General features: G+C 64.3%; 1 protein-coding gene across 1 annotated transcript; it reads right to left on the reverse strand.

The window, feature by feature from the left end:
- Positions 1-4,020: 4,020 nt before the first annotated feature.
- LOC123394295 (serine/arginine repetitive matrix protein 2-like) lies at positions 4,021-12,461 on the reverse strand. The gene is made up of 5 exons (XM_045088047.1): positions 11,528-12,461; positions 9,571-11,399; positions 8,361-9,487; positions 7,551-8,316; positions 4,021-4,740 (listed from the first exon to the last, which is right to left on the reverse strand). The coding sequence occupies exons 1-5, from the start codon at positions 12,459-12,461 to the stop codon at positions 4,021-4,023; spliced, it is 5,376 nt and encodes a 1,791-aa protein (XP_044943982.1).
- Between the last annotated feature and the right edge of the window lie 440 nt (positions 12,462-12,901).

Below are 12,901 nucleotides of genomic sequence, written 5' to 3' on the forward strand. Positions count from 1 at the left end.
TCCCAAAAGCGAGGTGGGCGAAAGCTCGCATACAGCAAAACTCTCTTTACTAGGGGCATCTCCCTCTGGAAGGCACAGGCATTGTTTGGGAGAAATCAGAATCGGATGTTGTGTGATGGTGCAGCTGAAAAATGACTGGACTGGTCTCCACGGCATGTGTGGACCGAGACCCGCATGGAGCGAGAATTCTTCTGTGGCCTAGCAACCGTCTCTGCGAGAGAGAAGCGTGTTTGCGCTTTGTGGAAAGAAACATTAAGGAAAGGGACACGTTCCGTCCAGTGGCTTCCCCCCCTCCCCAGGGAGCATGTCTGTGGAAGGTTTGCAACACCGCTGCCCAGACAGAAGAGCAGGAGGCCCCTTGGCCTTATGGTCTGGACACCGGTTGCGAAAGCAAGGAGAGCCAGGCCTTGGCGGCACAGCAAGGCCGGTGGCAAATAACAAGAGTAACCCGATCCCTGTGCGGAGAGATAGGATGCTGGCTGGATACAGAGAGAGGAGGGCTAGGTTAGGGCAAGGGCGCGTGACTCCACTCTGAGGAGGATCTGGGCAGGAAAGCATGCCTGTCCTGATCCTCTGGGCCAAGGAGACAGCATCTCTTTGGCCACCTTTCCTTCCTAGGGCAGACATGCGCTAGCCCACAAGGCGCCTACTCTGAACTCGCAGAAACAGCTCCCTGAAATGAACGGGGAGTCCGACAGAACGTCTTCCTACAGGATGTGGAAGCGTGGAAGGAGGCACGGGGTTCCAGGGGAAGGGTGGGGGATCAGTCAAACAAAGATCCATATCCCGAAGGGCAACGGGTTTGGGTCAGGGATCCCGGTCCAACTCTCCTTTGATGTGGGGGAAGAAATGGGCTAGTCCGGAGTCTGCCTGAGCGCCAGAGAAAGAGACCAAGCGAGGACTACACCGGGAGATTGGGTAGTGTTGTTATAGGGTGAAAAGCCTAGCTAAAGCAGAGCTACTCAGGGGTTGTGGCTGTGTGTACTGCTGTAGTTTCGGCCTGGCAGGGTGAACCACGGACGCGAACATGGAGCCCGTGGAAAAAGGGCACAAGAGGAACCGCTCTAGAGAACTCGTGATCCCTGACGCGAACGGAAGCCGTGCGGATAAAGAGCGGGAATGGATGTTCGATCCAAGCCAAGCCTATGCAACAGCACAGAATTCGATGAGAAGGTTCTGCTAGATGCTGGCTCACTTGACTGAGCCAGACTCGAGTGGGAGGAACCCGCTACAGAGAAGGCCTCTTTTGCCTTGTCTCTGCACTTGGAAGGCAAAAGACATACAGGTGGGAAAGAGGAGTTGGGGGGGGGAGGTGAGGAGGAAATGCCTGAGCATAGTTATAAAACGGGGAAATAACCGCTGAGACGAAGAATATTTGCAATGACATACCTTCTGCGGATGAAGAAGAGAAAAAGTATGGGAGGGAAAAAAAACGTCTGTCACCCTTGCCTCCCCCCAGCAGCAAAGTGTGGGGAAGAGGCGGCCAAGGGGGGGGCCACGGCTGGCCTCCTGGAGAAAAGACGAAAGGAGCCCGTTAGCCTTGGGGTTTCAGGAAAAGAGGAAGGAAAACGCTTTCGGGAAGGCAAGCAGGATAGGGGGGCCTGCTGTGTCACAAACCACAGCAGGGGGGTGGCACAGACAAAGTGTTTACCACTCTAACCTGTCTAGAGAAATGACATGGAGGGAAGGAGAAAAGAGGGGAACGACTAGGGCAAGGCGAGTGCTCACCTATAGGAAGGAGTCTGGGAAGAAGCAGACTGTACTGTGACTCTTGTACAAGGGGACAAATCATCCGTGGACACCTTCCTATGGCAAGTTTTGTGCTTTGACAAAAAAAAGTTGCATAAAATCAATAGAAGAAAAAAAGGGGAGAAAAGGAAAACATGACATATTAGACCTTTGGGAAGAGATGTGGGTGGACAGGGTGTGCCGGGGAAGGAGTGGAGACTGTCCCTCACAGTTCCCCATCAAGTTTACGGGCCGTGCGCAAGGATCCTGTCGCCTCCTGTCTCCTGTGGTGAAGGCACTGGCCTGACCTCATGTCAGCCTGAACAACAGGCAAAGCCTTACCAACACCAGGAGATGGTAATAGGCATAGAGTGCCATGCTAGGCCACGCTGCAGCAGGGATGTGACTGTGTCTGCTTAGTTCGGCATAGCAAGGTGTAGCCAGTGAATTTGGAGCCGAGAAAGCAAGGCCCAAGAGGCACCAGCTCTCCGGCAACTCTTCTTCCCTGGCCGAAAGAAGCCTTGCTGAGGAAGCAGTGGTGAAGTCGGTTCGCTCAAGCCCAAAGCCTCTGTGAAAGCACAACATTCGCTGACAAATCAGAGTCGGTACTGTGGGCTGCTGCTGCTGCTGCTTGCCTGTCTCTGTCTGCTGGCTGCTGCGGGGCTGGCTGGACTCTGCTGCTTTGCTGTGGTGCTGTGTTGCTTGGCTGCTGTCTTGCTGACTGGGGGTGTGGGCTGGCTGGCTGGGCTGCTGGCTGGGTGCTGGCCTGCTGGCGTGCGCTGGCTGACTCTGTCTTGCTGTGCTTGGTCTGTGCTGCTGGCTGCTTCTGGCTGCTGGGCTCTCGGCTCTGCTGGGCTGGGGCTCTGGCTGTTGGCTTGCTGGGGCTGGGGTGCTTTTCTTGCTGGGACTCTGGCTGGGGTCTGGCTGGGGCTGGCTTCTGGTCTGGGGGTCTGGCTGGCTGCACTCTGCTGGTGTGGGGGGCTGGCTGCTGCTGGCTGGCTCTCCCCCCTGGTGGCTGCTGCTGCTGGGTCTTTGCTGGTGCTGTGCTGGCTGCAATGCTGGCTGGTACTGTGCTAGGCTCTGGGCGTCTGCTGTGCTTCTGTGGCTTGGCTTTGCTGAAGCTGGGCTGTCCTCTGGCTCTGTCTGGCTGGGAAAGCAGCTGCTTGGCTCTGGCTGATGCTTTCTGCTGCTTTGCCTTGCTGGTCTGCTGTATCTCTGGAAATCTGTGGCTGGGCTCTGCTGCTTGGCTGCTGCTTTCTGGCTGGGCTCTGCTCTTGCTGCTTGCTGCTGTGGCATCCTGTGGGCTGCTCTGTTGGCTGGCTGTCGGGCTGGGGCTCTGGCCTGCCTCTTCTGGCTGTCTGCTGGGCTGCTGACTGCTCTGGACCTCTGTTGGTCTGGCTCCTGGGGGCTGCTGCTGGGCGGGACTCTGGCTGCCTGCTTCGTCTGCTGATCTGTGGGGCTCTGCTTTGGCTCGTTGGCTGCTGCTCTGGGGGGGGCTGGCTGCTGGTCTGGCTGCTATTCTGGCTGTTGGCTTCACTGGGCTGCTGGTGGGTCTGCTGCTGTTGTGCTGGGACTGGGGTGCTTCTGGGTCTGGGCTAGCTGGCTGCTCTGGCTGGGCTGGGTGCTGGTCTGCTGGGCTCTGGGGGTCTGGCTGGGGTGCTTGGGGCTGGGCTGCCCCTACTTGCTGGGGCTGGCTTGCGGGCTGCTGTAATGCTGTTTGCTGGGGTGCTGGGGTGCTCTGGGCTGCTGCTCCTGGGCTGGGGCTCTGGCTGCTTGCTGGCTGCTTCTGGGGGCTGGCTGCTCTGGCTTTCTGCTGGCCTGGGCTGCTGCTGCTTGGCTGGCTTCTGGGGGGTGGGCTCCTGCTGCTTCTGCTGGCTGTCTGGGCTGCTGGCTCTCTCTATCTTGGGGCCGGGCTGCTGTCTGCTGCTGGACTGCTGCTCTGCATCTGCTGGGCATGGGGGTCTCTCTCTGCTCTGGACTCTGGCTGCTTGCTGGCGCGCTGGCTCTGGCTGCTTGTCTGCCTGCTGGAAGCTGTCTGGGGCTGCTGCTCTGCTCTGTGCTGGCTGCTCTCTGGCTGGCTGCTGGTGCTGCATGGGCTGGTTGCTGTGCTGCTGGCTGGTGCTGCTGCGTGCTGTCTGGGGCTCTGCTGTCTGCTGGTGGTCTGTGGCTGGTGGCTGTCTTGCTGGCTGGGCTTCTGGCTTGGGCTGTGGCCTGCTTGTCTGTGCTGGTTGCTGGCTGCTGGTCTGGTCGACCTCTGCTGCTGCTCTGTGGCTGCTGTGGCTCAGAGGGCTCTTAGGTGCTGCTCTGGTCGGCTGGCTGGGGGCTGTTGCAGCTGGTGGGCTGGGCTGGCTGGGCTGCTGCTGCTCTGCTGGGGGCTGGGAGTCTGGGCTGGGTCTGCCTGGGGGTGGGGGCTGGGCTGGGCGGGGTGGGCTGGCGGGCTGTCTGCTTGGCCTGCTTTCTCTGCTGCTGGGCATGCTGTCTGCTGGCTCTGGCTGCTGCTGCTGTCTCTGGACTGCTGCTGTCTCTCCGGTGAAATGATAGGGCGACATGCTGCTCTTCTTGCTGCTGTGCTGCTGGTCTCTGGGCCTGGCTGCTGTGCTGGGGGGGGGGCTGCTGGCTGCTGTGGGGGCTCTTGGTGCTTGGTGCTGCTGCGCTGGTGGTCTGTCTGCTGGGCTCTGTCTGGCTGCTCCTGTCTGGCTGGGTAAAGCTGCTGCTGCTGCTGCTGCTGCTGGGCTGCCTGAATTGGCTACGCTGGCTGCCCGGGCTGCTGGGCTGGCTGTATAGGCTGGGCCTGCTAGGCTGGCTTGGTGGCTGGCTGCTGGCTTCCTGGCTGCACTCTGGTGTCTGCTGCTGCTGGCTGGGTGGTCTTGGCTCTACTGCTGCTGGGCTCTTCTGGAGCCTTGGGAACTCTGGCTCAAGAGGCTGCTGCTGGCTGGGCTGGGCGCTCTGGCGCAGCTTGGCTGGCTCTGACGCTGACTGGGGGGCTGCTGTGAAAGCTGTGCTGCTGGCATTCTTGGGGGGGGCTCTGGGGGTCGCTGGCTGCCATGCTCAAAGCCTGCTGCTGGCTCTGCTGCTGCTGGGATCTGGCTTGATGGCTGTTCTGCGCTGCTGCTGCTCTGGTGCTGCTTCCTGAGCTCTGCTGCTGGGACTGCTCTGGGCTTGCTGGCCTGGGTCTGTGCTGCTGCTGTGCTGTCTTGGGGCTGGTGGCTCTGGCTGCTGGGCAGGCTGCTGCTTGGGCTGGTCTTGTCCTCTGTGACCTGGACTGGCTGCTTGGCTGGGGCTCTGAGTCTGGTTTTGGCTGCTGCTGCTGCTGCTCTGCTCTGCGCTACTCTGCTGGGCCTGCTGCTGGGGGCTGCCTGGGTGGGGCTGCTGCTGGGCTGGCTGCTGGGTCTCTGCTGGCTGCTGCTGGGGGCTGCTGGCGGGGCTTCCTGTGTGGGCCTTGGTCCTGCTGGGGCTGCTGCTGCTGGCTGCTGTTTCTGGCTGCCTGGGCTGGGGGCTGCTGCTGTTTAGCTCTGTGGGCTGAGCTCTGTGCTGGCTCGGCTGGCTGTGTCACAAACTGCTGCTTGGCCTGGTGGGCTGTACAAGTGTCTGGCTCTGCTGCTGTCTGTGAGACTGGCTGCTGGGGCTGTGGGCTGGGCTGGGGCTGGGGTGCTGTGTGATGGGGCTGGTGGCTGTGCTCTGCTGGCTCTGTGACTCTGGCTGTGGGGGCTGTCCGCTGCCTGGGGGCTGCTGCTCTGCTGTCTGTGCTGCGCTGCTGCTCTGCTGGACTCTGGTTGGGCTGGGCTCTGGGGCTTGGCTGGTGGGCTGGGGCTGCTGGGCTGCCAGCCTGCTGCTGCTAACCGCTTCTGCTGCTGGGGGATCTGGCTGCCTGGGGGCTGGGGGCTGCACTGCTCCCAACGTCTGGCTGACTCTCTGTGGTGCTCTGCTGCTGCTCTGGCTGCTGGCTGTTGGGGCTAGTGCGGGGCTGATCGTGTGCTGGCTGCTGGTCTGTGCTTGGGCTGTGCTGGGGGCTGCTGGCTGCTATTCCTGGGGGGGCTGGGGTGCTGCTCGCTGGAGCTGCCTGCTGCTCTGCTCTGGGGCTGGCGCGCCTGTACCAACTCAAAGGTGGTCTGGGGGGCCTGGGCTGGGACATGCTTCTCTGTCGCTGCAAAGCTGCTGCGTGGGGCTCTGCTGTGCCTGGCTGCTGGGGTCTGGTCTGGGTGGCTGCGGGCTGCTGCTGCTGGGCTGGCTGTTGACTCTGCTGCCTCCTGCTGGCTGGCTGGGTGTCTGCTGGGGCTGCTGCTGGGCGGGGTGGGGGCTGGTGTCTGTGTTGGGGTCTGCTGACTGCTGCTGGGGCGTGCTGCTCTGGGTCTGGTCTGTGCTGCTGCTGCTGCTGGCTGGCTGGCTGGCTGGCTGGTGCTTTGCTGCTGGGGCTGGGGCTGGGCTCTGGACTGGCTGCTGGGTCTGCTGGGGTGTCTGCTGCTGTGCTGGGCTGTCTGCTGCTGGCTGCTGGGGCTGGGCTGGCTGGGGCTGGCTGGCTGCTGGCTGGGCTGGGGCTGCTGGCTGGGGCTCTGCTGCTGGCTCTGCTGGGTCTGCTGCTCTGGGCTGCTGGCTGGCTGCTGCTGCTGCTGGGGGCTGTCTGGCTGGCTGGCTGCTGCTGGCTTGCTGGGGGCTGCTGGCTGCTGGGTCTGGTGGGGCTGGGCTGGGGGTGGCTGCTGGCTGGGCTGGGCTGCTGGGGACTGGTCTGGCTGGCTGGCTGGGCTGGCTGCTGCTGGCTGGGTCTGGCTCTGCTGGCTGGTGGGGGCTGGGCTGCTCTGCTGCTGGGGCTGGGCTGGCTGGGCTGGGGCTGCTGGCTGTGGCTGGGGCTGCTGGGGGCTGCTGCTGGGGCTGGGTCTGGCTGCTGCTGGGGGCTGTGCTGGCTGCTGGCTGCTGGCTGCTCTGGCTGTGGGGTCTGGCTCTGGGGGGCTGCTGGCTGGCTGGGTGGCTGCTCTGCTGCTGGCTGGCTGGTGCTGCTCTGCTCTGGGCTCTGTCTGGGGGGCTGGCTGCTGGGGGGCTGGCTGGCTGCTGGGCTGGCTGCCTGCTGGCTGGCTGCTGGGCTGGGGGGGGGGGGGTCTCTTCTGCTGCTCTTCTGGCTGGCTGGGCTGCTGCTGCTGGCTGCTGGGCTCTGGCTGGGGCTGCCTGCTGGGCTGGGGGGCTGCTGCTGGGGCTGCTGGCTGGGTGCTGCTGCTGGCTGGGCTTGGCTGCTGGGGCTGGGCTGTCTGCTGCTGGCTGCTGCTGGGGCTGGCTCTGGGGGCTGGGCTGGCTGGGTCTGCTGCTGGCTGGCTGTCTGGGCTGCTGGGGCTTGGGTGGCTGCTGCTGCTGGGGCTGGGCTGCTTTCTGGCTGGGGGCTGGGCTGCTGCTGGTGCTGGGGTCTGGCTGCTGTGCTGGGCTGCTCTGGGGCTGGTGCTGCTGTCTGCTGCTGGGCTGCTGGGGGGTGCTGGGCTGCTGCTGCTCGGGTCTGCTGGGCTGCTGCTGCTGCTGGCGCTGGGCTGGCTGGCTGCTGGCTGGCTGCTGTCTGGGCTGGGCTGCTGAGCTCTGGCTGGCTGGGCTGCTGGTCTGGGGGCTGCTGCTGCTAGGCTGCTGGGCTGCTGGCTCTGCTGGGGCTGCTGTCTGTGGGCTGCTGGATCGTTCTGGCTGGGGGCTGGGCTGCTGCTGGGCTGCTGGCTACTCTGGTGCTGGGCTGGGGCTCTGCTGCTGGGAGCTGGGCTGGGGGGCTGCTGGCTGGCTGTGCTGGGGCTGCTGGGGCTTGGGCTGGGGCTGGCTGCTGGGGTGCTGGCCCTGCTGCTGCTGCTCTGGCTGCTGGCTGGGGCTGCTGGGCTGGGCTGCTGGCTGGGTCTGGGCTGGGGTCTCTGGGGCTGGTTCTGGGCTGCTGCTGGCTGCTCTGCTGGCTGGGCTTCTGGCTGGGGGGGGTGGGGCTGGCTGTCTCTGCTGCTGCTTGGGGTCTGGGGCTGCTGGGCTGCTGGGGCTCTGGGCTGCTGGCTGGGCTGCTGCTGGGCTGGGGCTCTGGCTGCTGCTGCTGCTGGGCTGTGCTGGGGGCTGCTGCTGGCTGGGGCTCTGGTGGGCTGGGGTGCTGCTGCTGGCTCCTCTGCTGCTGGGCTGGGCTGGCTGCTGCTGCTGGGCTGGCTGCTGGTGTGTCTGGGGCTCGCTCTGCTCTGCTGGCTGGCTGCTGCTGGGGGGTCTGCTGCTGTCTGGCTGGGGCTCTGGCCTGACTCTCTGGGCTGGGGCTGGGGGGGGCTGTCTGTGCTGGCTGCTGCTGGTCTGGCTGGCTGCTCTGGGCTGGCTCTGGTGTCTGGGCTGGTGTCTGTGCTGCTCGTCTCTGGCTGTTCTGCTGGCTGATCTGGGCTGCTTCTGCTGGGGCTCTGTGCTGGTCTGGTGTCTGACTGCTGCACTGGCTGTCTGCTGCTCTGCTGTCTGCTGCTGGTTCTGGCTGGCCTGGGCTGTCTGTCTGTGCTGCTGCTGCTGGCTGGGGCTCTGGTCGCTGCTCTGGGCTGGTACTGCTGGCTGGCTGCTGCTGCTGCTGGCTGCTGCTCTGGCTGGCTGCTGCTTCTGGGCTGGCTGCTGGTGGGCTGTCTGGGGCTGCTGGGGTGGGTCTGCTGAGCTCTGGGCTGCTGGGCCTGCCTCTGGTGGGACTGGCTGCTGGGCTGTCTCTGGGGCTGGCTGGGCTGCTGCTGGTCTGGTCTGCTGGCCTGGGCTGCTTTCTGTGCTGCTGGCTTGCTGTGGCTGGGCTAAGTGGTACTGCTGCTGGGCTGGCTGCCTGGCTGGGCTGTCTGCTGCTGGCTGGGCTGGCTGGGCTGGCTGGGTGCTGGTCTGCTGCTGGCTGGCTTGGCTGCTCTGCTGTCTGGCTGCTGTGCTGTCTGGCTGGGGCCTGCTGGGCTGCTGCTGCTTGGGCTGTCTGCTGGGCTGCTGACTCTGCTGTGGGGGGCTGCTGGCTCTCTGAGCTCTCTGCTGGCTTGGCTCTGCTGGGGCTGGCCTGCTGCTGGGCTGTCTGGGGCTGGCTGCTGCTGGCTGTTGGCTGGCTGTCTGCTGGCTGCTGGCTGTCTGCTGGTGCTGGCTGGGCTGCTTGCTGGCTGACTCTGGGGCTTGTGCTGGGCTGTCTGGCTGTGCTGCTGGGCTGCTGGCTGGGGGCTGGCTGGCTCTGCTGGGCTGGGGGGCTGGTCTGTGCTGGGCTGTGGCTGCGGGCTGGTCTGCTGGCTGCTCTGGGCTGGTCTGTTCTGCTGGTGCTGGCTGCTGGGACTCTGGGCTGTCGTGGGCCCTGATGCTGTCTTCTGTGGGCTTGGACTGGCTGGGGGCTGTCTCTGGCTGGGCTGGGGCTGCTGCTGGCTGCTGCTGGTGCGGGGGAGCATGCTGGCTCTGTGGCTGGAGCTGACTGGGCTGACTGCTGGGCTTCACTGCTGCTGCTTGCTGTCTGCTGGGTTCTGGACTGGCTGGCTCTCTTGCTGGGGGCTGCTGGCTGCTGCTGCTGGAGCTGTCTGGGCTGCTGGTGGGCTCTGGCTGCCTGCTGCAGGCTGGCTGCTGCTGGCTGCTGGCTGCGTCTGGTGTGGCTGGGCTGGTCTGTCTGCTGGCTGGTTGGCTGCTGCTGGGCTGCTCTCTGGTTCTGCTGCCTGCTCTGCTGGCTGCTGGCTGTCTGGCTGTCGCTGGCTCTGGCTGGGCTGGCTGCGCTGCTGCTGGTGGCTGGGGCTCTGGCTCTGCTGGTGGGCTCTGCTGGCCTTGGGCTGCTGCTTGGGCTGCTGGTGATGCTGGACTGGGGGCTGCTGGCTCTCTGCTGTGGCTGTCTGCTGCTGCTCTGCTGGGCTCTGGCTGCTGCTGCTGGGGCTCTGGGGCTGCCTGGCTGCTGCTGCTGGGGGCTGGCTGGGGCTGTGGGCTGGCTGGCTGCTGCTCTGGTGCTGTCTGGCTGGTGTGCTGCTCTGGCTTGGGCTGCTGGCTGGCCTGCTGGCTCTGCTCTGGGCTGCTGCTGTCTGGCTGGCTGTCTGCTGGTTCTGCTCTGCTGGCTGCTGCTGGGGTCTGCTGGCTGTCTGGTCGCTGGCTGGGGCTGTCTATCTGCTGGCTGACTGTGCTGGCTCTGCTGCTGGGATGGCTGCTGGCTGGCTGGGCTGTGGGCTGGCTGGCTGGTCTGCTGTGGCTGTGCTCTGCTGTGGCTGCGGCTGTTCTGCTGGCTGAGTTGACTTGCTGCTGCGGCTGGCTGTGCTGTCTGGTGGGCTGGCTGCTGGGTGCTCTGCTCTGGTGGCTGCTGGCTGCTGCTGCTCTGGGGGTCTGCTGGGCTGCTGGGCTGGCTGAGTGTGGCTGCTGCTGGCTGCTGCTGCTCTGTTCTGCTGTGGCTGCTGGCTTGCTGCTTCTGGGCTGCTGGGAGCTTGCTGTGGTCTGGCTGAGCTGGGCTGGGCTGCTGCTGCTGATCTGCTGGCTGTCTGTGCTCCTGCTGGCTGCCTGCTGCTGACTGGCTGGGCTTGCTGCTGGCTTGTCTGCGGCCTCTGTCTGCTCTTCTGTGCTGCGTGCTGGCTGTTCTTCTGGGGGGCTGGTCTGTGGCTGCTGCTGTCTGGGCTGCTGGCTCTGGGCTGCTGGCTGGGCTGGCTGGTGCTGCTGTGTTCTGCTCTGCTGTGCTGCTGGCATGCTGCTCTCTTCTGCTATCTGGCTGCGGGCTGGCTCTGCTGCTTGATCTGCTGGCTGGGGTCTGAGTTCTCTGCTGCTCTGGCTGTGGCTGCTGCTGGCTCTGTGGTGCTGGCTGTCTGGCTGGGGCTGTGCTGTGCTGGCTGGGCCTGGTCTCTGCTGCTGGGCTGGCTTGTCTGTGCTGTCCTGGTCTGGCTGCTGCCTGGCTGTGCTGCCTGCTCTGGCTATGGCTGTCTGGCTGCTGCATGGGCTGTCTGCTGGCTGGCTGTTTGCTGGCGGCTGGCTGCTGGTCGTGTCTGGGAGAAGCTGCTGGTGCTCTGTCTGCTGCTGGTGGCTTGCTGGCCTGGCTGGCTGCTGGGCTCTGGCTGTGGTGGGGGTCTGCTTGGGCTTCTGGCTGTCTGCTGGAATGCTGCTGTTGGCAAAACTGCTCTGCTGCTGTCTTGCTGTGCTGCTAGCTGCTTGTGCTGCTGGGTGCTGCTTCCTTGTGCTGGCTGGGTGAGGTTCTGGCTGCTGCTCTGCTGGGCTGCTGGCTGTACCTGGTGCGGCTTCTGCCACAAATGCTGGGTGCTGCTGCTGCAATAAAATCTGCTTTCTGCTGCTGCTCTGCTGCTGTGGTGCTGCTGCTGGCATGCTGGCTGTCTGCTGGCTGGCTGCTGTGCTGCTGCTTTGCTCGGGCTGCTGCTGCTGCTGCTGGTGTAGTTCTGAGAGCTTCTGCGGGCTCTGGCTGCTGCCGGCTTTGTTGTGCTGCTGTGGTGCTGCCTGTCTGGCTCTGCTGCTGGAAAATGATTCTGGCCTGGTCTTCTGCCTGCTGGGGCTGCCCAGAGGAAGCTGCTTGCCTGCTGGCTTCTGCTGGCTGGGCTGGCTGGGAGCTCTGGGCTGGCTGCTGCTGCTGGCTGTTTCTGGCTGCTTGCTGACTTCTGAAACGCCCCCTGGCTGGCTGCTGGCTGGTAAAGGCTTGGTTCTCTGCTGCTGTGCTTGGCCTGGAGCTGCGCTGCTGGGCTTTTCTTGGATCTCTGCTTCCTCCGCTGCTGGCTGCGTATTCTGCTGCTCTCCTGCTGTGGTTATCAGTGCTGGGTCTAGGCTGTCTGTCTGGCTTGGGAGGCCTCGACGCTTGCTTGCTGTGCTGGGCTTTCTGGTGCTGCTCTGGTGCTCTGCTGTGCTGCCTGCTGATGCAACTGGCTGTCGCTGCTGCTGATGGCTGGTGCTGTGCTGGGCTGCTGCTGTCTTTTCTGCTGCTGGGGACTGCTGCTGCTGTGCTGCGCTGGCTGCTGCTGCTGCCTGTGCTGCTGCGGCTGTTTCTGTGCTGCTGGCCTGTCTGCTTGCTGCTGCTGCTGGGCTGGGCTGCTGGTGCTGTGCTGGTCGTGCTGCTGCTGGGCTGCTGGCTGGCTGCTCTTGGGTCTGGGTGGATTGTTCTGCTGCTGAGCTGTCTGCTGCTGGCTGGCCTGCGGGCTGGCTGTCTGCTGCTGCTTCTGCTGCTGTCTGCTGCTGGGCTGGACTGTGCTCTGGCTGCTACAGAGGCTGCTGGCATTGGCTGCTGGCTGCGCTGGCTGCTCTTCTCCCTGGCATGCTGCTGGCTGCTGCTGGCTGCTGGGGTCTGCTGAAGAATGCTGTGCTGCTGGGTCTGCTGCTGGGCTTGGGCTGCTGCTTTCTGCTGTGAGCTGGCTGCTGGGTCTGGTGCCTGCCTGTTCTGGTCTGGCTCTGGCTGTCCTGACTGGGCCTGAGCTGCTGATTGCTGCTGCTGTTCTGCTGCTGCTGGCTGCTGGAGGCAGGGGCTGCTGCTGGCTGCTGGGCCCTCTGCTGCTGGCTCTGCTGGGGCTGGCTGCAGCGGTGTCTGCTGGCAGGGCTGCTGCTTGCCTGGCTGGCTCTGACTGGCTGCTGCTGTCTGCTGCTGCTCTGCTGGCTGCTGCTGCTGCCCTGCTGGCTGCTCTGTGTCTGCTGGCCTGGCTGCATGCCTGGGCCTGTGGCTTCTGGTGCTGCGTGCTTCCTGACTCTGCTGTCTGGCGTGGCTTGCTGCTGTGCTCTAGTCTCTGCTTCTTGCTGGGCTGCTGAAACGCTGGTGCTGTGCTGGAGAATGGGCTGCTGCTAGGATTCTCTGCTGCTGGGCTGGTCTGCATGCCGGCTCTGCTCTTGTGGAGTCTGCTGCTGTCATGGAACTGCTGACAGCTCTTAGCTGAGTGCTGACTGGTGCTGCTGCTGCTCTGGGGCTGATGCTGCGCTGGAGCTGGCTGGCTGCTGCGATTGTCTGGCCTGCTGGGCTGCTTTGCTGCCTGTGATCTGCTGGGCTGCGGCTTGCTGGCTGGTTTGCTGCTTTCTGGATCTTGCTGCTGCTCTGGGTTGGCTGTAGCTGGGTCTGCTGCTTGGCTGTCTCAATGTCTCTGGCTGCTGCTGTCTTGGCTGGTGCTGCTGCTGGCTGCTCTGCCTGCTGCTGGTCTGCTGCTGGCTGCTGCTGCTGCGCTCTTCTGGCTGTTCTGCGCTGTCTGAGCTGGCTGGCTGTCTGGGCTGGCTGCTGTCTGCCGCGCTGCTCTGGCTGCGTGTGCTGCTGCTGGCTGTGGCT

This window comes from Mustela putorius, unplaced genomic scaffold, assembly GCF_011764305.1.
Source record: "Mustela putorius furo isolate JIRA1106 unplaced genomic scaffold, ASM1176430v1.1 tig00003831_pilon_pilon_pilon, whole genome shotgun sequence".
In the NCBI taxonomy this organism is placed as follows: Eukaryota; Metazoa; Chordata; class Mammalia; order Carnivora; family Mustelidae; genus Mustela; species Mustela putorius.